General features: G+C 41.5%; 1 protein-coding gene across 1 annotated transcript; it reads right to left on the minus strand.

Moving 5' to 3' along the window:
* Positions 1-10827: 10827 nt before the first annotated feature.
* MAPK1IP1L (mitogen-activated protein kinase 1 interacting protein 1 like) lies at positions 10828-27007 on the minus strand. Its single transcript, XM_059055730.2, has 4 exons — positions 26834-27007; positions 18105-18126; positions 16714-17421; positions 10828-15722 (listed from the first exon to the last, which is right to left on the minus strand). Exons 2-4 carry the CDS (start codon positions 18120-18122, stop codon positions 15711-15713), a joined length of 738 nt encoding a protein of 245 aa, XP_058911713.1. The 5' UTR covers positions 18123-18126; positions 26834-27007; the 3' UTR covers positions 10828-15710.
* Positions 27008-27337: the final 330 nt, after the last annotated feature.

Genomic DNA, 27337 nt, shown 5'->3' on the forward strand with positions numbered 1-27337 from the left:
AAGGTTTTAAACTACAACTTCAATTTCTTTAAAAGATAGAGCTATTTAGATTATTTAATCTTGAGTGAGCACTGATAGTTTATGTCTTCCACAGAATTTGTCACTTTCATGTAAGTTGTTGAATTTATTGGCATGAAGTTGTTGATATTTCCTTATTCTTCTTTTAGTATCTGCAGAATGTGTAGAAATGTCATCTCTCTCATTCCTAATATTGGTAATTTGTGTTTTCTTCCTTTTTTTTTTCCTGATCAATCTAGCCTAGGTTTATCAATGCTATTGACTAGATTAGCTAATTTAAAAAAAATCTGTGTGTGTCACTCTGTTATGTGGAAAATTACCTTCATCCAATAGTAGCCTCTAAATACACTACTAGGCAAGCTATCCCAGGATTCATGGAATTTAAAAGATCACACACCAAATCGAAATGCTTGGATCACAGATTTATTAAGTCAATGTAAAACACACTGTGAGAAACAAGGGAGTGGAAATGGCTAAGTTAAACACTTAGGATAGGGACAAGTGGAATTGATAGGACTGTGCTACTGAAATCCTGGGGTGTGCTATGTTCATAGGACTTCTGTCTTTCTCTTTATGTGCTGTATCAGCTTTCTCTGCTTGCTGGCAATGCAGATATAAAGACTAGAGTTGAGGTTCGAACTAGGGGGTCCTATGTCAGTGATACATACTTGCTCTGTTGGAGACATGAAGTTATAGCCACAGTTGTAGCTTGTCAAATCATCTGTTGAACAGCCATGGAGGTCACATGGAGCCAGATTAGGTATCACTAATGGGTGGCCGAATTAAGGACTCATGAATATTGATATTGAATGTATCGTTGAATATTTAGTGCCCAGGCGCCCCTCATGTATGTTTATTACCTCATGTACTCTTGGTTCTTCTAGCCCTTTTTCATCAATGTTTAACCCACACATGTTCTATTTACTAATTCTGACCTTTACTTGATGTATCTTATGAGTTTATCTATCCGTGAGTTTATCCATCCATTTTTTTAATATATCCATCCATTTCTTATCATCTACAGAATTAAATATATTAAAACTATACATCAAATGTACTAAAGTCTCCCCATCTGTTATTCCTTCATCTCTTTCTGACACACTCACCTACTTTGGACATGGTGTACACTGAGTAAATCTTAAAAAATAAGCAATACCCTCTTGTAGTTTTGCAATAGAAATATAATTATTCAAACAAAAAGGTTCCTGTAGTTAAAAAATACACGTGGGAACTATTGGGTTTCTTTACTGCAGGACTTGTTAGTGCCTTAACGCACTCATGTAGGGGTACCTGTCCATGAGTGATAGTACACGTAGTGTCCCCAAACTTACTGACCCATGGAACTCTACTCGAGGTATATGTCTAGCAATTAGTGTTCTATAGAACACATCCCGGGAAATGTCCCTTAGGGGACTGCTCTGTGCAAGGCCTTAAAGAGGGCTGGGAAATGTAGATGTTTCCTAAGGCAGCCATAGACTAAGCAGTTGATTTGAAATTCCCTTGTGTACCTTATATGGTATAGACATTCAGCTTTTCCGGGTTCGAAATAAATCTATGATGACTTCCCTAGCGGCACAGTGGTTAAGAATCCGCCTGCCAATGCAGGGGACACGGGTTTGATCCCTGGTCCTGGAAGATGCCACGAAGCAACTAAGCCCGTGTGCCACAACTACTGAGCCTGCACTCTAGAGCCCGCGAGCCACAACTACTGAAGCCCCCCCCCCACCGCACCCTGCACCCTAGGGCATGCATGCTGCAACTACTGAGCCTGCATGCTGCAACTACTGAGAGCTCATGAGCCCATGTCTGCAACAAGATGAGCCACCTCAATGAGAAGCTGGTACACCACAACGAAGAGTAGCCCCTGCTCGCCACAACTACAGAAAGCCCACGCACAGCAAGGAAGACCCAACACAGCCAAAAATAAAAAAGAAATAAATCTATGGCAAGAAGCAAGATAGGGAAATTGGGGTTGTTCAGGTGTGAACTGACCAAATTATTCAGTCAAGGATTTCTCTAATTTCTCCTTTGGAATAAACCCAGGGATGGACTCCCCATCCCCCAGCCAGCATAGTGCTGACAATAATTCTTCCACTACTGGCTTATATAGCTGCATAGGCAGGCACTTTGAAAGATATTAAGATTATAAAAAGGAAGACCAGGACTTCCCTGGTGGCACAGTGGTTAAGAATCCACCTGCCAATGCAGGGGACATGGGTTCGAGCCCTGGTCCGGGAAGATCCCACATGCTGCAGAGCAACTAAGCCCGTATGCCACGACTACTGAGCCTGCACTCTAGAGCCTGCAAGCCACAACTACTGAGCCCACGTGTCACAAGTACTGCAGCCTGTGTGCCTAGAGCCTGTGCTCCGTAACAAAGAGAAGCCACCGCAATGAGAAGCCCGTGCACTGGAACAAAGAGCAGCCCCTGCTCGCCGCAAATAGAGAAAGCCCGGGCACAGCAACTAAAGACCCAAAGCAGCCGATAAATAAATTTAAAAAAAGATAAAGTTGAAGAAATTAAAAAACAAAAAATGAAGACCTCCTCTTCCACCAGGCTGGGAAAATATTAGTTTAATGAGACCTCAGGGAACCCAGATCTCTATGAAGAGGATCCTCCTGGTATGGTTACCCTGGACTGTCAAGGGATTCTAAAGACTTGAAACTGAGTTTATTGGAGTCCCTGCATTTGTCAATAGGAAGATAGCTGACTTAATCTAGTAGACAAAACGGGGGAAAGAAGTAGAGCCGATCACAAGGCTTCCACCCTATTGTGTGCGCTCCATTTCACATCCTCTGCCCCAGCACCGTCAACATGGAGGCAGGTACCCCCACACCTGGCCCTCCCTCCCTCCCTGCGCACAAGGACTGCCTTCTTGCCCCTCTTATATTGTCTTCTTGGCACCCTTCTCCCAATTTGTCTCCTGCCTAAATCCTGTTCACCCTTCAGATGGCAGTTCAAATGTTTCCTCTGGCGAGCTTCACTTGACTCCTACAAACTAGGTTATGCTTCTCTACCCATCACTTATCACAAGTGCAATTAATATTATCTAATGATTGTCTCTTCCACTAGCTTGTGAGCTGCGTGAGAGCAGAAACTGACTAGTTCACTTTTGAATTACTAGCACATGGCACAGTGCAAGTGGTTAATAAAAATACCAGTTGCAGACTTCCCTGGTGGCGCAGTGGTTAAGAATCCACCTGCCAATGCGGGGGACACGGGTTCGAGCCCTGGTCCGGGAAGATCCCACGTGCTGCGGAGCAGCTAAGCCCATGCGCCACAACTACTGAGCCCGCAAGCCTAGAGCCCGTGCTCTACAACAAGAGAAACCACCGCAATGAGAAGCCCACACAACGCAACGGAGAGTAGACCCCGCTCCCCGCGACTAGAGAAAGCCCGCGCGCAGCAATGAAGACCCAATGCAGCCAAAAATAAATAAATATAATAAGTAAATTTTTAAAAATACCAGTTGAATGAAAAACTCTATGTGCTGATACATTTTTGCTCATTTAAGTTAGGACTGTTCTGTCTTAGGTCAAAGTCTTCTCAATTCCCTTTATCCAAGGCTCAGATCCTCCCGTGTTCATTCCAAGAAATGCCTGTCTTATCTATTCCCTGATCAAAGTAGTAGTTGGCATCGCTGTATATGGGCTAAAGTATCTCATGTAATCTGGAGCAAAGGAGCCTTGGAAAAGCAGGGCTCTCTGTTTACAAATGAGGTGTTCAGAGTTCCTAGTGACCTGAGACTCTGTAATGAATAGGTCTTGTGTACTCCCAAAGCCCAGCAAGAAGGAATGGTGTAGCTGTGGGCAGCCATGAAACGAGCTGTGTTCGCAGGTATGCTGCTGACGTCACTGGGAAATAATGCTGGGAAAGCCGTTCCAGGGTGGGGCTAGCTGTTCTCTGGAATGTTGGGAACACAGGCTCTATTCTACCGCTCCTCAGCGGCGGAATAGTTAAACTCAAACAGCTTCAATCAGCTACTCCCCAGAGTACCTGCCTGCCTCGCATCCTCTCCGGAAACTTACTCTCATACCCATTGCTTAGCCTACCCCAAAGTCAGCTGCTTTCAAACTGAGTATGGATGTGATTAGGAAAATGTGGCCAGGGGCAAACAGGCTGGAGGTGAGGACAAGTCTCCCTCTTGTATTCATTTTCTCTGAGACAGGACTTTTTCTGAAGTGCCAGATGCCTTGAATTACTAATGGAGATCTGCATCGCAAAGGGGAAAGAATGCGGCTCTGCATTCACAGAGCTGAATTTTACCCCCTGACTCAACGGGATAATGTGACTCAGGCCCTTAGGAGGCTGTAGTGCTCAAAACATGGCGGCCACTTAGCTCTCAGGTGCTGCTCCGGTCTTCTGAGTCATCTGCACCTCCTGCATTTGGGACATCACACCGAATGCAAATGACCTGTTCACTTTTCTCTTTCTTCCGCGAGACTGTTAACACCTAGAAAAGTGCCTTCCAGGTCCCATGGTACATTCACATTTGTTGAGTGGTTATGACGTCAAGCACTGCGTGCTTTACCTGGATTACTTCATTTAATTCTCAAAACCCTGTGGAGTTAGGAATGACTGTTATCCGCCTTTTATAGCTGAGGAAATGGAGGCACCAAGAGGTTAAGTAACTCACCCAATGTATATATCTCGTAAGCGGTATATATGGCTGGTCAGGTTCCAGAACTTGTGCTCTTTACACGCTCCTACACCACCTCATCCTCAGTCTGTGTTTTCCTCGTTTTTCTCCACTTATCCTAGTATCACCATGGAGCGTACCATCCCTATCATCTCCTCCTGTGTGGGAGGGGCTATATTTATTCTTTGATTCTCTCTGTACTAGCCTAACACAAGGCCTTATAGAATCGAATGCTTTACAATTGCCTTTCCACTTGTCTCGTGCTGGGTTTAGGTACCAGTTATGCTCTTTCACAGAACATTTCTTGTTGTCGTTGTCAGCCTGGATGCTAGACTGAATGGACCACTATGCAGACCCTTTATGTTTTTTCTTCTTAATGACAACCATCTGTCTCCTAAAGCAATTGAGATCTTCAGTTATCAGGACAAAGGAAAAACTGACGCTAGGCACGGCCCTATGCTACTGTTACATGTCTCAGGAATCAGTCACACTGAAGCCTGGCCTTTCTACCTTTCTCAAAGAGAGTCTGGGTGAAACTGGGGGTTCCTTTCAATATTAGGTGCTCAGGCCCCATATGCTTTAACAAGTAAATTGTACATACAAAAGAGTATTACATATCTTTGGAGTTAAATAAATAGAATGAATACTTGTGCACAGCCCTCACCCCACTCAAGAGAACATTATCAGACTCTAACAAGTCCTCCATGTAACCATCCCAATTGCATCTCCTTCCAACCCTCCCCCTGGTAATGCTAATATGCTTTTCATTATACAGAGTATAGGTTGTTTGAGAGCAATAATTTTCTGATGAGTCAGATGTGATTCCCAAGTACTTTGTTATGAAAGGTACTAGCAAGCAAATGGATATTCAAAGTTATTTTGAGGTTTCACTTTCTATTCAAACGGATGTTTTCAGTGAGCTGTTTCCGATTCTCACTTCACAACCACTGCAGCATAATAGTGTGCTGAGAACAGATGTGTCACTAAATTGTGGTCAACGTGCAAAACTGATTTTTACCATCGTGGGGGACATGTACTTTTATGGCAATGCTGTCGGAATGCTAAGCTAAGACGGCGCTGCCTGTGGTAAAGGGCAGGACTCAAACTGCAGGAGGGGTGAGGGAGTGTGCTAGCACACCAGCACCGAGGAAATATGGTTTCCAGCAACTCCAAGTACTTCGCCATGCAGGCACGCGAGAGAACTTCTGAGAACTTGGTCGTGGCAGCAGACATTCTACCAACAGCTTGATGTAGACTAGCATGGCAACCCCTGAAGCACTGAATCCTTACAGGAGATCCCAAGCTCTGGTATTAAAAAATGTGCTTCAGGGCTTCCCTGGTGGCGCAGTGGTTGAGACACGGGTTCGTGCGCTGGTCCGGGAAGATCCCACATGCCGCGGAGCGACTAAGCCCGTGAGCCATGGCCGCTGGGCCTGCGTGTCCGGAGCCTGTGCTCCGCGACGGGAGAGGCCACAACAGTGAGAGGCCCGCATACCGCAAAAAAAAAAAAAAAAAATGTGCTTCACATATCAACTATGACTTCTGTATACATGGAAAAATTGTAATACATTTAAAAAATTAAATTAAAAAATTTTAATGATGAAAAAAAGCAAATAAATTCTAAAGGTACCGTTCTGGTTTGCCTTGGGAAGAGATAAACGTTTAGTCATTCAGCTGTATATTGTGGGGATAATTATGAATATGTTTTACTATCTTTTTATTTTATTAGGTTTAAAAAAGTTGCCCTCAAATTTTGAGACTGGAATTTAAATATTCATTTCTTAAAGAGAAATATCTGTTCACTCAAGAATTTATGATTAAAACTTCTCTCTGCATTAATAAAGTTCCTAATAGAAAAAGTTTTTAAAAAGTGCTTAAATAAAAAAAAAAAAAAAAAAAAGTGCTTAAATAGCAAAAAATGGAAAATTATTACTACAGCCAACAGATATTTCTGAAATGGTTTAAGTTTTCATCATTTATTTCCTGCCACTAATGGACCCTATGAAATAATAATTTCACTGTCCCCTCCCCTCCACCATTATTGTGAATTAGAAACACTCATGTCAGCCCAGGACTGGAGGAAATGAAATGCAGTTCTACCAGAGATTTGGTGATGTTTGTATGTAGCAGCTAAAGACCCCCAAAATTGGACATGATTTTCAGTGCTACTGAGTTTGTGAGAAGATTAAGTTAGGAAAGAACTTGGAGCTTTAAGGGAAATTGCTTTCAGGATGGGGGAAAAAAAAAGACACATTTGAGGCTATAAGGCAAGAACCTTTGGACAGATGCCCAGAAAAGTAGGAAGCCTTATTCCCATCTCCCCTTCTCTATCTAGCTTCTCTATTTAAAAAAGGCATGGCTTCCTGTTCTAGGACTAGAATGTGCTCTCTTCTTTGGGGATTTTCTGGAGACAATTGTGGCTGCAATTAAGTCACTGGGATATTTTTCTTCACCTTTATAAGATGCAGTATAATCTGCACCCTAGATAATATATGTGAAGGAAAGGTTAATTCTATGCTAAAACATGTTTAGGATGGCTTTTTGTTTGTTTGTTTGTTTTTTTGCGGTATGCGGGCCTCTCACTGTTGTGGCCTCTCCCGTTGCGGAGCGCAGGCTCCGGACACGCAGGCTCAGCGGCCATGGCTCACAGGCCCAGCCGCTCCGCGGCACGTGGGATCCTCCCGGACCGGGACACGAACCCGTGTCCCCTGCATCGGCAGGCGGACTCTCAACCCCTGCGCCACCAGGGAAGCCCTAGGATGTTTTTTATCTCAGGAAACAAACATGGAAAATCTTCACTTGCATTCTATTTTGTTATAGTTAAGATAACCATATAATTTATCCTTAAATCTGGGACACTTTTGAGAATGCAAGGAGGGTACTGTTAATAATTACGCCTGGACAACATAAACCAGAGTTGTCCCAGGCAAACTGGCATGTTTGACCACTTATAAGGCAATCTTTGTGTTTAATAAATATATCATCATATTGTGTAAATTTTAGTCTTCAAGCTTGACAATCTGATTTTTTTAAAAAGCATTAACTGTGATACTATGTATTAGATGTATAATCTTTTAGTTAATGCTAATACACTAAATAGAATCCCTTCAAGAAAGAATGTTCCATTTTTCCCTCTTGGTGCTTTGAGTATTTTGAGCATTATCATCTGTTTTATAGATAAGGTAAATCAGCACAGGAAGCTAGTCTATTGTACCAAATCACATTGCCAGGCTGAGCTCAAAGCTAAAAACTCTGCCCTTGAATCCCCAGCAATTGTGCTACTCACTGAACCATGAAAAACTGCATTCTAGAATTTGATCAGATTTCTATTACGGACTCACCAGAGGTGGAGACTTGTTACCACCTTTCAGATAAATAAGAATTCTTGTGAAGTTTGTCAACAGGCTTCTCCTAGTTTACATTAATCTTCTTCATCCCCCTTCTATAAAGAGCCCAAGTACTGAGTCCTGATCGTTAGTCATGTAGTTTGGGCTTTTTTAGTAAAGATTTCTTGGAGCAGTCAAGAAGGGATCCAGGTATTCATTAAGTTTAGTACTTGGGATTTTTCTGTGTTGCGGTAACTAAGCAACAGTTTAGATGTTTTAACTTAGCATGTCCTGCATCGGCAAGTTTAAAAAAGGAACTGTCAAGCCATACTTGGTAGAACCTCCCTTGGACTCTCCCACCCTCTGTATAGTTCCTGTACATCTTGGCTGCTCATCTTCTACTAACAGAAACCTCTTTTGTCTCAGCCGCTCTGACAGCCTTGTCCAAACCTTTCCCACTTTGAGGCAGCTGGATAACCAGTGTCTTCAATAATCGGTAGGGCTGTAACCAGTGATTTGATCATCAAGTACCTTTTGTAACAATTCTCACATCCATATTTTAACCTACTCCTTAATGCTACACCTTTGAATATTATTTGTCTTTGTTTATGAAAATACAACTCTCCAAGTTAGCAGTTTAAGAACTGTGCTTATTCACCAGACACTAAGGATATACATTTCAAACAAACACTAGATTTTTATTTATTTTATTATTTTATTTTATTTTTGCGGTATGCGGGCCTCTCACTGTTGTGGCCTCTCCCGTTGCAGAGCACAGGCTCCGGACGCGCAGGCTCAGTGGCCATGGCTCACGGGCCCAGCCGCTCCACGGCATGTGGGATCTTCCTGGACTGGGGCATGAACCCGCGTCCCCTGCATCGGCAGGCGGACTCTCAACCACTGCGCCACCAGGGAAGCCCAAAACACTAGATTTTTAAAGTGAATATCTAATGAAACTTATTCAATGACATAAACTGTGTGAAAGCTCTGCTACATAACATTCAATACATGTTAGATGGATTTGACTTTCCAGGTATACAATTTTGGAAGCAGAACTACAGTGCTAAGGCAACCATGGCAGGCACGTGTAAGATGGAGAACCTGTTCTTAGGAAAGCAGCATTCTGCAGCAAAGTGGAACAGAGCAAAGCTTTGTTAATCAGTCACACCTAGGATTCTCAGTTCCATAACATACCATGTGATCTCTACCTCTTAGCTGTAGTTTCATTATCTATAAAATGAGGATTAAGAAATGTCCTTGTCTTAGAGGTTTGTTGTGTCTTAATTGGGACAGTGTATTTAAAGTCAAGTAGACTTCTGTCTTCTCCTTGATTGTGTACATCTCAAATGCAGGGTGTTGAGTTCCATGAGCTAAAGTATGTAAAGTGTACAGAAGAGCTATAGTTACTAGCTCCCAGGAAATGAAGCTGGGTAAGAAGTAGGACAATACATGAAGCTCAGTTAACTTGGCCTCTTTATCTAAAAAGTTAACCAGTTGAGTGTTTTCCTAGTTTTCCCATAGCTTTGGAATCTACTCAGTGTTTAAGGGGACAAGAACAAGTCAGGATGTCTTGTGGAAGAGAAAAGGCAAGGGTCTAGATTAGTAATCAAGGAACTGCATATAAAGGGTACTGGATACCTGAGCAAAATATAATCTAGTAGACAAACCCTATTTTGATGCCATTGTCATGTAAGGAGGCCTTGGGATTTACTTACCCTCTTTTAAAGATTTCCTTATTCCTAAAAAATGCTGTCTTTTAAATCTACCTACCTATCTCTAAGGAATGCTCGTCCAAATGACTATCTTAAAAAATAAGGGCTAATATAAAACAAGGCAGAGCAAAAACTTAAAATGTTAAATAATCCTCTTTTCTTGTGTGACACTTAACACTTTAAGCATAGCTTAGAATTCTAGATGGATGGAGATTCTATTATACTTGTGAATCTGACTGATTTTAGCTAACTTCAACTAGGAGATGTGGTCATCTACAATAGTTTTAAGAATTTAAAAGCAGCAAAACTTTTTGTTCCCTCGAACACCTTATCTGTAAGTGCTATGAACCAAATTGTGCCCCTGCGACCCTAATCCATGTTTAAGTCCTAACCTGCAACAGGATGGTATTTGGAGAGGGGGCCTTTATGATGGGATTAGTGTCTGTATAATAAGAGACAACTGAGAGCTTGCTTCTCTCCACATGGGAGGAAACAGTGAGGAGTCTGCAAGCCAGGAAGAGCTCTCATCGAAACTGAGAACTGAACTACCTAGCACTTTGATCGTGGACTTCCTAGCTTCCAGAACCATAAGAATTTCTGTTTAAGCCACCCAGTCTATATTTTGTTATGGCAGCTCAAACTGCCATACAGTGGAACTGTGTAATTGCTCTAGAGAAAGCAGAGAGGAACTAAGCTGAACCTGCTCTGTCTCCTCCTCGTTCTGGGAATCCCAGAGAACTGCAAGATATAGTATGAAAAGAAATTGTTTAACGCATCAACATAAAAACCTGCCCTCATTGAGAATACTGTTCAAATGCGATAGGAACAAACTCTATGAGAAGGCCCAAATTCTCTTCTGGTATTAGAATTCTATTGCCTTATCTAAAATAAATGAGCTTATAGTTAGGATTCTATTTTGCAAAAGGATTGTTGCAAAAGGACTAGTGCTAAGTTTTAAAATGGTGATTAAAAAAAGAACTTGCTTGTGTCAGGTATCCAGGCAAGAATGTGTTTGTTCATGATGGGAAACTCCCCAGCCCTGCTCCAGAGTGATCTTGTATTTCACTACCCATTTCACAGCTCCACTTTAGGTGGGTACTTTTAGGAGATATGTAAGACATCAAATGCAACTTTAAAAATTTATGTTTTTTTTTGTCCAAAGGCAAAAAGCAGAAATCCTTTCCAAAAACAGAATATACCACAAATTATTCACTTGTTTATAGCCCCACTCACACTGGGTTTCAGGAAAGGCTAGCAAACCCCCTGTGGAAAGAAAACAGCAACTATACACCAAGTTTAATAATGTGACCCTTACTACAGGCGTAGCAGTATCTTTCATAAAAGAAAGCGGGGTGGTGGCAGCACGGGCAGATAGGGAAAGTTCCCTGACTTCAGGTGTAGGTAACCTGGTTACAAAGCAAGGCTAGCCTTGAAGGGAGAAGAGGAAATCCTCACAGCGGACAATGTGTTGAAAGATGGTTTGTGGAGGAGGGGTTGTTCCCAGGCAGCCTATTTAAATGCCTTAGTGAAAGGCAGATCACATACAGAGGGATGTCTCGGGCTGTTTTTCTTTCTCTCTTTATGACAACAAATTAGCAGTTAATCAAGCTCTGGACTTGCTCTGGGAAGCCCAGAATTGGGCCTAAAGATTAAAATAAATGGAAAAACTGTGAAACCATGAAAATACATTTAAAAAAAAAACTTTTCAGGTGTAATACACAAAAGCAAACAAGTTTATCTTAAAAAATATCAAGTATCACATCCATAGACTGTTCCTAATTATAATTACGTCTTAAAGCAACATTTGTCTTTGTTTACAAATACAGCAGCAGGTGATAAAACCTAACATCTCAACAGATTGCTTACAGTTCAGAATACAAACAAATGTGTATGTGTCAAATCACATTTCAGGCAGTTTAACTTAAAATGCATAGACAATTACATACATTAAATTTGTCATTATTAAGTCAATGAAAAAAAATCACAATATCAAGAAAAAATACAAAAATATCAAGGAAAAAAATGCTTTATAGAACACGCATAAGAAGTCAAGTTTACTTAATGGCAATAAATCAGGATCTACTAATCAGTGACAGGCAGTGAAAGTGCCTTTATCCAGGGGAAAATTAGAGGAAAAACATCCCATTACTTTGTACTCTTGATAGTTGCACTGACAAACACTACAGTCTTGAAAGCATTTTCTTACTTTAAAAAAAGGTATGCCCTACTTTGTTCTTTAAATGCGCAAAGGCTAGTCTATAGATTCCACCAGCGGCAATACTAAAATCTGTTTGTCCAGGTAAACTAATACTGGATATATTCATCAATTCTGTAATGCCTCCCCCTAGGCTGTTAAGCCTCTGAAAGACAGGCATTCTCTTCGTCTCTGTATCTGTGGCATCTGGCAAAGCACCTGGATCATGGACATCTGAGTGTCTGCTGAATGAATGCAGTTTTCAGATGCTGTCTATTGCCAGAAGCTTGCATGGCCATTTCTTTAATACTGATTATTTTATTGGCAACTTTTGTTTTACTTGGCAGAATTCTGAAAATAAAACAAACAGTGTCTGTCTTCAATGCTAAATATTGCTTTATTAAGATAAAATTATAGTCTTCCCTGAAAGCCACCCACCACTTTCTATGCACAGTACAGTGGATCAGTGTGATTCATCTGAATCAAGCCTTACACTTTTCAAAAACTTGAACACTTGAAGGTCTGTGCTTAGGTTTAATTTCCAAGATTTATAAACCAGGCATTCTATAGATCTAGCACTAGATTATTCGGGGTGAGGAAGGAAGACACTGGCACGAATCTTTTGAAAGTGTAGGCAACTGACTGATATGCAAACTAGGCACAGTATTTTAATTGAAACTCTGAGTAGAGCTATGTTGATACAAATAGTTTCAAAAGCTGTACATCTGTCTACAACAGGCAGCACTAATAACTGTGAGGTAAAAAAAGCAGGGGAAAAACTGACTTCTTTTCTAGAAAATATTCTAATATCCCATTGTAGTGGTATGACAGACTGAGGCCCAAAATTCACCCCCTTTCTTCTCTGCCCTTTTATTATTCTCTACTGAAAACAATAAACAGTAAAACTGACAAAGAATGAAGGGTAATTAAAAAAATGTACTGTCTATTCCCAAATAATCAATATATTACTTTACAGAAAACAGGGCTATGGAGTCACAGCTGTAAACAGCCATCTTCAAAAGCATGAAAAAGTGTCAGGCCAGGTCCAGTTCAGACAACCCAAGGCATTGTAAGCACTCCTTTAAGGAGCCTTGATTCTTGAGGACTGAGTGTGTGAATGAGGACCTAAGGTCTATACTTTAATTTTTCATTGTCATTTTTAGCCTCAACATTTCAAAATCTAAGATTCTAACTTCAGAGACACTATTTCTCAACACATCTCAACTATCTCCATCAAATTTATCTTCAAATTCCTGCTCTGAAAGTCCAAATGCCAGCATATTCCATACTTCATATTCCCTTAAGACCAAACATACTTTCTAACAAGCAGTCTCTTCCACAAACCAATCTCAGCCTAGCATAACTTGTTTTAAAAGCAACATTATTCCCTTGTAAAGACAAAAACCTTCTTAGATGCTTTCCTCCATTCCTCCCTTGAAACAACTTCTGCTTTTCTTAACTCCACCCTGAACCTAAAAATACTTTTTGGCCCCAAGTACCCACAAGAATTGAGATGCCCCTCCCTCAAGTTGAGAAATGATGCTTGAAAATTAAAAAGAATGTAAAAGCAAATTCTATTCCCTTTGATTTCAATTCTTATGTTTAAAAAAAATTTCCCAACAATCAGTTGGAAAATCCTCGAAAAGCCAAGTTTAAAATGGCAGTATCATCTAGGACGCACTGGGCAGTATGGGTCACCAGCAGTTAATATACTTATAAGGGGTAATAATTCCAAATCTTGTATTCATGGCCCTTCAAATCCTTTAGCATAAGATTTTCTCTGACAGTAAATGGACTCCACAATAAGAGATTCCCAAACTTGCTACCTATTCTTCTTGTAGTCAAACGTTATCCTCTCTAGTGTTATTTTATCTAAAGCCAGAGTTGTCAACTTATTCCAAGGTAGGACAGCCAAAATAACCAAAAGGAGAGATATCTTGTTGCCATCTCACTTTGCCTATCATCCCTCCAGAGTTAGCTGACATTATGATACTGATTGATAAGTTAAGCTATGACACCTTCTAAGGCTACTGCCTTATAAATTGAAGGCTACAACAGATTCCAGGAGTGTTGCAGATAGCTGCCACTTGTCCCTACAAAGTGAAAGAAAAAAAAAAGACTGTGCCACTATGAAAGGGCTGTCTAACATTCCCCAGTCTGAAAATATCTAAACAAATTAGTTTCAATTCTGAAAGCCTCAATCTATCATCTACTTAAGGGAGGCCTAAATACTGAATGTTCCTCTCAAAGGTGACAATCTTGCTTTCTTAAAAAGAGGTAGCTATCAAACCATTAAACTGGCAGCATTTGGCATTCTTGACATTTTAACTATAAGAGAAATAAACTACTAAATATTTTATTTCTAAGCAAAGGTAAGAGCTCCAGCATAAATCTCTCATATACTGGTCAAGAAAGTCACAATACATTTTAGTAACCTAATGGATACATTCAAAATTTGACAAATAACATGGTCAGTTCTATCCCAAATCTAAAAATCAGATTTAAAGATAAGGTGCCAAAAAGCTATTCTGGAGGTTACAAAAAACACTTATTTTTAAGTAACACAGTCACACTGCTTTAAACTCAATTGCAGAGATCTACACTTTATGATTCTTCTCAGTGTTACAGCTAGAGAATAGTTTTTGAGGATGGCACTCATTCTTCTACCTATTTACCTGCCTTACCGGTCAACAAATACAGAAGTGAACTGTTAGCCATAAGCACGTTACAAACAGACTCAGGAAAACTATGCAAGAGACGATGACATTGCTTAACCAGACTCTGAAACACGTAACGTGTTTCGATCACACTTGTACAAAGAGAAGTCATGTCTGTATGACTAAGGTTCTCTAAACATAACTTCTGTGTTTGTGAGAGACCCCTAGAGTGTGCCAGTTTTCCGCATCAGGATGGAATGAAGGGAAGTGCTCCTTCTAAAGAACCGAGGGAGAGGGGGCTACAGGAAGAGTCCTGTAGAAGCGTGTTTTGTGGGAATGCAAATTACTTGTTACTATGAAGCAGTTCCTAGGGTCTCTTCTAGTTTGAGGTTCAAGACAAAGGAGAGAAATATTTCCTTCCTTGAGCTCTTTCCAAAGTAATATGGACACATCATAATCTATTCTACAAGTACAAAGAGATCACCAATTCTCTAAGAATATAATTTACATATACACGTTGGCCTGCATTAAAAAGAAAACAGTTTCCATAAAGGGCAGATTTTAGAGCTGTATGACCCATATGGCTAGAAATAAATCAGGTGGAACTCAAAATGAAGTAAAGTTTTCACTAAAAGCTCAAGGATAAAAATGAACTCAACATCTGACAATAATTACCAAGTTTTAAAATGTATATCCAAAAGATAACCTCAGAAGGACCAGGTTTATTTATCCTATAGATAGAGCAGCTCAAGATGTTGAGAGGCATCATTTGTTTAAATTATGACAATGTGATTGTTTTCAAAGTGTGTTTATTTAGGGGAAAAAGTAAGTATTTAGTTTCATAATTTAAACAAATCGAAAATTTGTTTTAAACAAATTGTATCAAAGAGCTATTCAATATACTTAATTACTTTAACTTTCCATAAAAACCGAATAAAAATCACATTTGAATGATTTACTTTTACATTTTTATCTGATTGTTTCCATCAGATGTACTACACATCCAAGCACAAGAGGCAGATATCTTCTGAGAGGTGCAAGAGTTGTTCTTTCATGAATGCCCTCTAAGAATAGTGAAACAGCAATTTTTATATATGCATTCAAGTGCATATATATATATGTACTTCAAAAAGCAAAGCGTCATCTCTTCATCCATTGTTAACTTAATGGTAAGACTGCAATAGAAAAAAGAAAAAGTAAACTTCTAGATTTTGTAAATGGAGTTGATTAACTCCTTGCTGTGGCTTAAAATAAACTTATTGCTTAATAAAGCCAAACAGCTAATCATCTCACATATTCTGGCATACAATTTACAAAAATAATTTTTTAAGACATTATATACAGAGCAAAAAGTTACACTAATGAAAAGAAGTTTTAGGGGCACTTTATTAAGGTTATTTCTCCTTTACAATTAAGGTGGATGTTTGATTAATCTGGTTGGAGATCTGATTAGTACTTTGTTAAGAATAAATAGATTTTTTCGCCCCTATGGAGCATCTGCCTTGGCTCAGTTCATGGGTAAACAGGGTGCTTTTCTATTTGGTCATACGCCCAAGAAAGGGTCCTCAACTAAGATGTCAACCTAACTCCAGCTTGGCTGACAGTAAAGCACACAGCATTACATATAATTGGCAATGCAGAGATTGGTATAATCTTGAGATCAGTACTGCTGAGGATCTAACAAAACCTTGGCTGAGAAACACTATGGACAGTTGCATGAAAGATGGGCAACGTTACACATTCACTGCCCTGGATTCTCTAAAAATCTACCTCTATATCTAGCCGGACTGGCAGAGATTACTTTTAGTGAACTTGTGCTTTGGTGTGATGCTATAAAACAGTACTGAGAAATGTTAAAAAAAATCCAATGAAACACATCTTTGAGTTTACCTCAAGGATGCTGTTGAGGACACTGCTTACTACGTTACAAAGTCTTTGGGGATATTTGGGGAATTTTTCTATTTTTAGTACCAGGAATATTGTTTTCATCCTTTTAAATGCTTTACCGAAGTTTACCTGAAGTTTGAAAGTTACTTTTTTAATATACACACACCTTTTTAAAAAAGGTTTAAAAGCTTTCTAATCTTCCATCCAAAACTGGAGGCAACCTTTCAGTTGTGCTTATGGGACTATTACTGCATGTTAAATAACAAATTAAACACTCACATGGGGGCCACCGGGCATCGGTGGAGCACCGGAAGGTCCTGAAGGCACTTGAAAAGGATTATTGGGACTGGGATAGAGTCCTGGTGTGGGATATGACCCTGCAGGGGCAGGATATGGCGCTGGTGGTCCCCAGGCTCCTGGTGGAACAGTGCCCCATGGAACAGGTGGTGCAGCCCCTGGTGCTTGGGGAGGAGGAGGAGCGGGATACGGCCCTGGAGATGGATATGGCATATTAGGGGTAGGATACTGCCCTCCCATTCCTGGTGCCCAAGGTCCAGAAGACATGGATCCCCATGGACCTAAAGGACCAGCTGCAGCTGGATCTGTGGGTGTACCATAGGGTCTCGGAAGCTCTGGAAAGGGCATATTTGGTGTAGGATATGGCCCTGTGGGGCCAGGGCCTGGCACAGTTGGGGCTGGATAAGGACCACCAGGTGGGGGGCATGATGGTCCAGAAGGAGGAAAGGGTGCAGGGGGTCCTGGAGGTGGTCCGGTGGGAGGCACAGAGGGATACATTCCTGTTGGTGCTGGTCCAAAAGGCACAGTGGAGGGTGTTGCACTTGGTGGGAGTCCAGATGGCACAGAAGGTGGAGCACTTGGGTTATTCCAAGGGTTGGAACCTGGCCAGCCTTGAGGAGGTTGGCCGGATTTTGTATTGCTCACAGCAGAGGTTTTGGCAGGGGAGTGTTCGGGTAGCGCATCTGCCAACTGGAATACAAAACAGGTGTGTCTTATTGACCTTATTCAGGGACAAGCAATGCCAAACATAATTACAAACCCATAAAGGATAGTAAGCTATAGGGTCAGGGATTCTTCAAAAGCCAAGCTGTTCAGTTTTTTAAAAAACAACTCATTTAATACAAAATTTAGGAGTTACCTCGAATAACAGCTTTACAATGCAAATTCCTCAGAGAAGCTCAAGTTTTCTAAATACAACTGACCAACACAGTGTGATCTCAATCCTGGCTTTACCTCAAGTAAGTTACATACCCTCTCTGAGCTTCAGTTTCCTCATTTTCAAAACAACAGTTTAGGGTTAACTTGAGGCCTAAATGAGATGACTCGTTTAACGCACTTAACACAGTGCCTGGTATATAATTTTCAATAAATGTTGGCTATTATTAACACTATCAGGTTAAAAGAGAACAGAAGTAACCCTTTAAAAATTTTTTTACTTAAGGATTCATAAAGAAATAAATACGACAGAATGCATTGTCAAACATAGCTAAGTAAATTAAGGCAAATCATCTATCAAAATCACATGCTAAAAAAACAAAAACCAAGAATCACAAAAAGCATCTCTTTTACATTGGAAGACTTAGGGCCCAGTTAGGCCCATGTCTTTTTTCTAAGAGCCAAAAAACTTATGAAGAGTAAATGCATCAACTTACCGAAAATTCATCAGACATTTTCCTAAAAACAAAACCAAACAAACAAACAAACAAACAAACAAAAAAAAAAAAAGAAAGAAGGAATATTTCAAAACCAGTGTTTAATTTCTCATATATTCTTTAAGGAATGATGCATACACTATTTTTACTTAAATGGAATCTTAATCATTTATATAATGATTTTCTTTATATAGGAAAAATTTCCATAATAGTTCATACACCTCTGTAAACTTCAGCCCTTTTTACTGGCTGCACATCATATAAAATTGATCCATAATTTAGTTTACAGTCTCAAGTTGGTGGCAGTTTAGGTTGTTCACAGTTTGAATTGTTTTAAACAATGACACGGTGAACATCTTTTTTTTTTTTTTTTTTTTTTGCAGTATGCGGGCCTCTCACTATTGTGGCCTCTCCCGTTGCGCAGCACAGGCTCCGGACACGCAGGCTCAGCAGCCATGGCTCACGGGCCCAGCCGCTCCGCGGCATGTGGGATCCTCCCGGACCGGGGCATGAACCCGCGTCCCCTGCATCGGCAGGTGGACTCTCAACCACTGCGCCACCAGGGAAGCCCCGGTGAACATCTTTAAACACCTATCTTTTCGAGTCTATCACCAGGAAAAAGTACAGAAGTGAAATACATAGTCAACAGGTAAGGTCATCTAAAATCCATCTCAAAAAGCCCATGCCAATTTACACTCTACCTTTTAAAAACTCCTCTTCACCATTGGATGTTATTAAATTTATAAATCATTTTCCATTATGGTAGGTTAAAAACTGGCATCTTGTTTTAACTTATATTTCTTTAATTAAGTGGAAAGTAGAGCATCATTTAAATTTAATACCACATTTAGACTTCTTTTTCTGTGAATATGCTCATGCCCTAGGACCACTTTTATCAATTTTTATAATTGAAGTATAATTAATTTTCAATAAAATGCACAGATCAGTGTTCAGGTAAACAAGCTCTGGCAGTTGCATATGCCCCTGTAACCATCCAAGACAGAATATTTCCTTCACTCCATAGGTTTACTCGTGCCACGTTCCAATCAATTCCCCTTTGCCACTCAGCAATCACTTTCTTAGTTTTCGCTTGTTCCTTGACTTCATATAAATAGAGTAACACAGTATGGACTCTATTTTGCCTTTGATCATTTTACTACTTAGTAGTACATCTTTTTATTAATGCTTTGTAAGACATTAAGGAAATTAGACGTCTGTCATATGAGACAAAAAAATTCACCGATGCTTTCTATTAGTACTTCTATGGTTTAACTTGTTTAAAATCTTTCTGTTCTTTCAATTACTGAATAATCTTTTTTCAATAGACTTGACAAGCTATCTTTTTTAAAAAAAATTATTTATTAATTTATTTTTATTTTTGGCTGTGTTGTGCCTTCATTGCTGTGCACGGGCTTTTCTCTAGTTCTGGCGAGCGGGAGCTTCTCTTGTTGCAGAGCACGGGCTCCAGAGTGCAGGCTCAGTAGTTGCGGCACACGGGCTTAGTTGCTCCGCGGCATGTGGGATCTTCCTGGACCAGGACTCGAACCCATTTGATAAGCTACCTTTAACACATTCTACAGTTGCTACTGACAACAAACACTGAATATATATACATACACACATATATGTAAATATATCATGGAACAGGCACCATGCTAAGTGCTTTAGGTGTATAACCTCGTTTAATAGATGCAGATTCTATTACCACTCCCAGTGTACAGCTGGAGAAAAGGAAGCTTAACAAGTTACCCTGTTTAAGATCAGAGCTAGTGACAAGCAGAGAAGAGATTCAAATCCATGTATCATCTGACTGCAGAGCCAAGGCTTTTTTTTTTTTTTTAAATATATATATATATATAAAATAAATTTATTTTATTTATTTATTTATTTTTGGCTGTGTTGGGTCTTCGTTGCTGTGCGTGGGCTTTCTCTAGTTGTGGTGAGGAGGGGCTACTCTTCTTGGCGGTGCGTGGGCTTCTCATTGCAGTAGCTTCTCTTGTTGCAGAGCATAGGCTCTAGGCGTGCTGGCTAAGTAGTTGTGGTGCATGGGCTTGGTTGCTCCACATCATGTGGGATCTTCCCGGACCAGGGCTCGAACCTGTGTCCCCTGCATTGGCAGGCAGATTTTTTGTTTTTTTAAAATAAATTTATTTATTTATTTATGTATATTTGGCTGCATCGGGTCTTCGTTGCTGCGCGTGGGCTTTTCTCTAGTTGCAGCGAGTGGGGGCTACTCTTCGTTGCGGTGCGCCGGCTTCTCATTGTGGTGGCTTCTCTTGTTGTGGAGCACGGGCTCTAGACACGTGGGCTTCAGTAGTTGTAGCTCTTGGGCTTAGTTGTTCTGTGGCATGTGGGATCTTCCCCGACCAGGGCCTGAACCCCTGTCCCCCGCATTAGCAGGCAGATTCTTAACCACTGCGCCACCAGGGAAGCCCCCAGAGCCAAGGCTCTTAACCACCAAGTCATAGAGCCTCCATCATTTCCCAAAGGTATTGTGAACTCTATTCTTTCCTACTGATCCACACTATAACATCTCATCTTATCAGGGCATCTTTAAATTTTAAACAAATTTTATGACCTACTATTACTGTTTATTTCAGATTTTCCTGAATATTTTCATGCTTATTTTTTCTAGATCATTTTGTAAAAAAAACAAACAAAACTCAACAACACAACAAAAAAACACATTAAATTTACAGATTAATTTAGGGGACATTTCATACATTTAAAGTATAAAATATTCTCATTCAAGAACAAGGTATGTCTTTCTAGTTCCCATCACTGTCATTAATTATCACTCAGTAGTTTTTTGTTTTAAATAAATTTATTTATTTTATTTTTGGCTGCATTGGGTCTTCATTGCTGCATGTGGGCTTTCTCTAGTTGCTGGCAGCAGGGGCTACTCTTCGTTGTGGTGCATGGGCTTCTTATTGCGGTGGCTTCTCTTGTTGCAGAGCACGGGCTCTAGGCACGCGGGCTTCAGTAGTTGTGGCACATGGGCTCAGTAGTTGTGGCTCATGGGCTCTAGAGTGCAGGCTCAGTGGTTGTGGCACACGGGCTTTGTTGCTCCACGGCCTGTGGGATCTTCCCAGACCAGGGCTCGAACCCATGTCCCCTGCATTGGCACGCAGATTCCCAACCACTGTGCCACCAGGTAAGTCCCCACTCAGTAGTTTTTAAAAATCAAGACTCTTACACATTTTTTGAGTTAGATTTCTAAATGGTAATCGTTTTCTTGTGGTTTTAAATTGGTTCTTCCATTATATTTTCTAATTGGTTGTTCATATATGGGAAAGCGTTTCAAATTTTAGTGTATTACTTTTGTAAGCAGCGACATTATTGAATTATTTTATCCTGAAAGTCTCAGTTGACTCTCTGGAATCTGCAGATAAAGAATTATGCCAAAAAAAAAAAAAAAAAAAAAATTTACTTCCCTGGTGGCGCAGTGGTTGAGAATCCACCTGCTGATGCAGGGGACATGGGTTCGTGCCCCGGTCCGGGAAGATCCCACATGCCGCAGAGCAGCTGGGCCCGTGAGCCATGGCCACTGAGCCTGTGCTCTGCAACGGGAGAGGCCACACAGTGAGAGGCCCGCGTACCACAAAAAAAAAAAAAAAAAAAGAATTATGCCATTAGCAAAAAATAATTTTTACCTTCTCTTTGCAGTATTTACACCTCTTTTCTCTTTTGCCTAAGCAAGGACTTAAACAACAATGAAATATTAAATAAGATAGCACGAGCACAGTAGTCTTCTTCTCAACTCTCCTGGCAATGCTTCTTATGTTTATATATGACTCATTTTTAGTTTTGAGATTAAAAAAAAATTACAGTAAGGCAGTTTCTATCTATGCCTATTTTGCTAGACTTATTTATTCCTATTTCGCTAGTTAAAAATAAAAAACCCAACACTGAATTTCTTCAGATGATTTTTTTTGGCATCTAATGAGTTGATCTTGCAGTTCTCCTTTGTCCCATCAATACATAATATAGTTATACATATATACATATATATTGCTTAATATTGAGCCATCCTTGCATTTACAGTTTTATTATGTATGATTTGGTTATCATGAGGAATGATAAAATGAACAGGAAGCCTACTGCTGCAACTGCTATAAGCCTGCTCTTAATTCATAATATTAAAAAACACATCATGAATGTGTAGCAAATACAATTATCTAGTCATTCCCATGTTAAGGTTTGTTTTACACTAAAATGTCACATCACACAATAGTAAATTCTTAGGACTAAAGTTAATCCATGCACAACAAGTTTAAAGTCTACCTAAGACTAACATTCTTTTCAAACAGGGTGAGCCTTTTCGAAACAGAAAATAGTTCTGTATCAAAGTTCACACTAATTCTGGAGCAGAAAACCGAACCAACGAAGCAACTCATTGAATTTCACGTGGTCTTACGGTTTGGGTTTTCAGAATTAACTCATCTCCCTCTTAGTTTTTGAAAAACTATGGTTAATTAATCATAGCATTACATTAAAATATCATATTCCATTAGTTAATAATATCAAACTGATTCACAACTCTGGCTTTCAAAAGTTTACATTCAAAATCAAATCCTGGAAGATAGAGGAAATAATAAAGCCCTGACCAAAGGGATTAGAAATAAGTCACTTCCTGTTCTATAGAACTGCATAGTAAAGTGACCTGCTCTCCATGCCTAGAATAAACAGTGTTCATATTAATTGGAAACATTCCAATTTATTATTTGGAGAATACTTCATCATAAAAAGGTTAAAAAATAGAGTTGGACATCACTATTCCAATATGAGAAGAGTTGCAGAATGTAAAAAAAAACCCCACAAAAACCCCTAGGTTTTCTTTTTTTATTTCTTTTTTTTGGCCATACCACGTGGCTTGTGGAATCTTAACTCCCCCACCAGGGATTGAACCTGGGGCCCCAGCAGTGAAAGTGCCAAGTCCTAACCAACGGACCACCAGGGGATTCTCCAAACCCTAGATTTTCTAAAAAACGATTCCCAAATATATGGATTATGCGAATTAAGATGAGGCCAATGCAACCTTGAACTAGGAAAAAAAAAAAGTGTAAAATCAAGGAAGATTTTAATTTTTCTTTTCAGAATAATCTAAAGCTATCACTTCCAAAACTTTCTGTTAATACTTTATGGCAGTACACATTATGTGAAGAATAATCACTGTATTTTTTTTTTTTTTGCGGTACGCGGGCCTCTCACTGCTGTGGCCTCTCCCGTTGCGGAGCACAGGCTCTGGACGCATAGGCCCAGCGGCCATGGCTCACGGGCCCAGCTGCTCTGCGGCATGTGGGATCCTCCCGGACTGGGGCATGAACCCGTGTCCCCTGCATCGGCAGGCGGACTCTCAATCACTGCGCCACCAGGGAAGCCCTCACTGTATTTTTATTTTTTTTAAGTTTTGGCTGTGTTGGGTCTTCGTTGCTGCGTGTGGGCTTTCTCTAGCTGTGGCAAGCAGGGGCTACTCTTCATTGTGGTGCACGGGCTTCTCATCGCGGTGGCTTCTCTTGCTGCGGACCATGGGCTCCAGGTGCGTGGGCTTTAGTAGTTGTGGCACGAGGGCTCAGTAGTTGTGGCTCAAGAGCTCTAGAGCACAGGCTCAGTAGTTGTGGCACACGGGCTTAGTTGCTCCGCGGCATGTGGGATCTTCCCGGACCAGGGCTCGAACCCATGTCCCCTGCATTGGCAGGCGGCCTCTAAACCACTGCACCACCAGGGAAGCCCAATCATTGTATTTTCTGAGGAGCAACTTTAAAACAAGAGTACAAAATTTCTTTCAACATGCACTAGAAAAGTAAAACATTTCTGTAAGCGTATGGCCTTTAGAGTAAAAATGGTAATTCTATCATGGTGAGGTTTAAAAAAGTTGAACTCCATAAATTACTAGTGACTATTGGAAAAGGAATATTTCAACAGGCCATCAAATTGTAGTGGAGTCATAAACGGTATGGGACTACACAGTTATGAAACATGGACACCAATCCTTTTGTCTGAATCTTTTGACAAAGGCAAACTTTTTAACCAGAGACAATCTTCCCATCAGCAAAACAGTTATAATTCCCGACTACTTCACAGATAAGTAAAATATTTAATAATCTACAGTTATAAACAAGTAACATATTTATTAAGAGTCACTAAGGGAAATCAGGATTTTTGCATGGTTTTGTTTAGTATGGAGAGAGGATACAGTAGTGGTAATATATTGTACTGAAAATATAAATTTTGAATGAACATATAGGATAAGTTTTAGTATTGGCGTTTATCAGATACACTCTAATCTACATTTGGGCAACTCAAGAAATTGGGGATCTGCAACTTTTTGAACATTTTAAATTACTTAAAAACATGTAATTAAAAAAAAATTTTTTCCCCACAACCTCATGTCAGCCGTTATTTTCTACATTTAGATATTTATTGGAACATAAGTGCCAGGTACTGCGTTGGGCCTTGGGGAAATGAATAGTATTGCATGGAATAAACGCTTAAAGGCGTTCACAGTATGGCGGAGAACTACCATTTAAACAGTAGGTTACCTGGGGTAAGCGCAGGGCTCTATGGGAGCACCTTGAAAAGCTCCTAAAGGAATCAAGGAAAGGAGTGTCAGACAAGGAGTCCCGAGGAGTGGTGCCTTTGCAGTCTGGGAGAACAATGAGGTGAAGAGCTGCGATAGGCTCTAGGGAAAGGTGCAGTCTGTGCAAAAGCTGAGAGGGGGACAAGAGATCCGTGGTAAGTGTAAGCCAGCGGTGCCCAACCTTTTCGGCACCAGGGGCCGGTTTCACGGAAAACAAATTTTCCACGGAAGCGGGGGTGGCGGGAGGGGGATGGCTCAGGCGGTAATGCGAGAGATGGGGAGCGACAGATGAAGTTTTGCTCGCTCCGCTCACCGCAGCTCACCTCCTGCCGTGCGGCCTGGTTCCTAACTGGCCACGGACGTGCGGGTCCATGGCCTGGCGGTTGGGGACCCCTGGTGTAAGCAGTTCAGATTGGTTAGAATGTAGAAAATGGAGGAATATGAAAGCCTTAGCAGAGAGTCTCTAGACCAAGGTTTGAATGTCTCTGAGTCAGCTCACCTGAATGAACCTGTTACTTCAACTATAAAGAACAGGCCAGTAACAGGAGAGACTAAATGGGACTGGTAGATCAAGTGCCTATAATAAAAGTGCCCGGAAAACAGACACATTATTTTGTCTTCCTGTGTATGGGCATATTGCTTATGGTTAAAAAGAGTGAACGCCAACAGTATGACAGACTACGTAACACTGCACTTCACTGGCTGGCTCTGCACAAGCCGAGCTGTGCAAACCCCAGAGGTGAAAGCAGACTGGAGTAGCATCCACCTCACAGATTTGCTGTTAAGACTTACATAATAAACAACTCTCTTGGTCATTGTCTGGCACATAGCGAAAACTGAACAAATGTTAGCTTTTACAAATTGCTACGATAGGTCCACAAACCTTTATCTACAGTTCTCAGTTCAGAAAGCTCTAAAAATGAAAGAAATGCTCCCAGGTTTGGTATAAAACTTACTTGGTGGCAAAACCTGACCTGAGGCTATTCTACAGTTTCCATTAATTCTCCCCTATTTGCTGCACAAATATTACTGTTGGATTAGGGATGCTGCCCCGACTCTGCTGGTGTGATCGCTCATCTTTGCACCTTACTGTCTAAAATCTAAAGATAAAATCCAAAGATTTCTGAATTCCAAAACACACTGGTCCCAGGGATTTCGGTTAAGGGGCTGTGTCTGGGTCTCCGTTCCTCCTGGAGAGAGGAAAAGGACATTCTAGTACACACAGCGCAAGTTTCTGAGACAAACTAGTTTTGAATAGGAGGTTCAAGACACCAGTAGCAAGAAAAATGTCTGTTCTCCCTGCCCAATGAACACTCCTAAACAAAGAACTTCTGAAAGATTTCTGAAAGCTACCTTCCCCTGTAATGGGGCCCATACAACCACCACGTGTACGAGTGTGTATTTCTTCATAGCAATGATATAAAAAAATTTTTTTTTCAGTCAGGTGAGTACGGTTCGATGCTTCAACATTAGAATCCTCATTTATTAAAAGCACTACTCTTGGTTTTCAGAAGAAAACGGTCCAAAGCCACCAAGCGCTCCTAAATCCTAAAGAAAGGGAGTATTACAGAACTCAACACTTCTCATCGTTTCTGTCATGGGTATTCATCTAAGGTATCTGCTAGCAACTCCTCTAAAAAATAATGACCAAAACGTCACAATGCGAAAAATCTTAAACTAGCGTCACAGACTCCACCAAGAATCTGTTTAGGCCTCCCTCTCCCTTTCATTGGAAATTATTGAGTGGGGGAGGGGGTCAGGGCCAAGGGGCGGGAGGCCGGCAGCCCTAAAGTGCCAAACGAACAAAAGGAGTCCGGGATCAACCGGAGCGAACCGGCCTCCGAGCGGGTCGCGCCTGCCCGGGAAGGGGTGGGGGAGGGGCCAGGCCGCTCCCCGCCCCGCCCCCAGCCAGGCCTGACGTCACGCGCGGAGAAACCCATCGGGCGCGACGTCACCCGCCTCCGACGCCTTCTCCTTGGGGGGCGAGAGAGCCGACATCCCGCAGCCGGGAGGAAGACGATGGGGAGAAACCCTTAGACCCCGGCCCCCAAAGAGGCGACTCAGGTATCTCCGTTACTGCGCCCGCGTCCCGCTTGGGCGTGCTCCTTTGCTCCCCTCCACGACCCCGCCAGCGCCGAGGCAGCCTCACCCGGCAATATCCGAACCCGCAGCAAGGTCTAGAAGCGGCGATGGGTCCGAGGGAACTGAGCGCTGAAGAACTGAGCGCAGCCCGACCGACGGCAGCGGCGACGGAGACGGGGGTGGCAGCAGCACCAGCAGCGCGCGGCTCCTCCTGGCGCCGGAACAGGAAGCGCCGAGCTTCGAGCGCGCTGCCCCCGCCCGCGCTCCGCCTCTCCTCTGCTCGGCCGGGCCCGGCCGCGCGCGCCCCCTACAGGGCCTGGGTGGCACTGTGGCCCGCCTGGCCCCGGCGGCGCGGCTGTTCCTTGCGCTCGCTCCCGGGCGGCTGATTTCTCTCGGCGGGAGGAAAGCGCCCCGACGTTCCGGAGTTCTGAGCAGTCTGGAGGAAACGCCAGTGGCCGGTGGCGTTCTGGGCAGCCTGGCGGAGATTGTTAACTTGTCTCCTGAAGAGAAGGTTGAAGGCAGGTTCTGGATTCCCTACGCTTGCGGTCTTTAGAGCCAGGCCTCGAAGCTG

The sequence above is a fragment of the Kogia breviceps genome, chromosome 3 (genome assembly GCF_026419965.1).
Source record: "Kogia breviceps isolate mKogBre1 chromosome 3, mKogBre1 haplotype 1, whole genome shotgun sequence".
NCBI classification, from domain to species: domain Eukaryota; kingdom Metazoa; phylum Chordata; class Mammalia; order Artiodactyla; family Physeteridae; genus Kogia; species Kogia breviceps.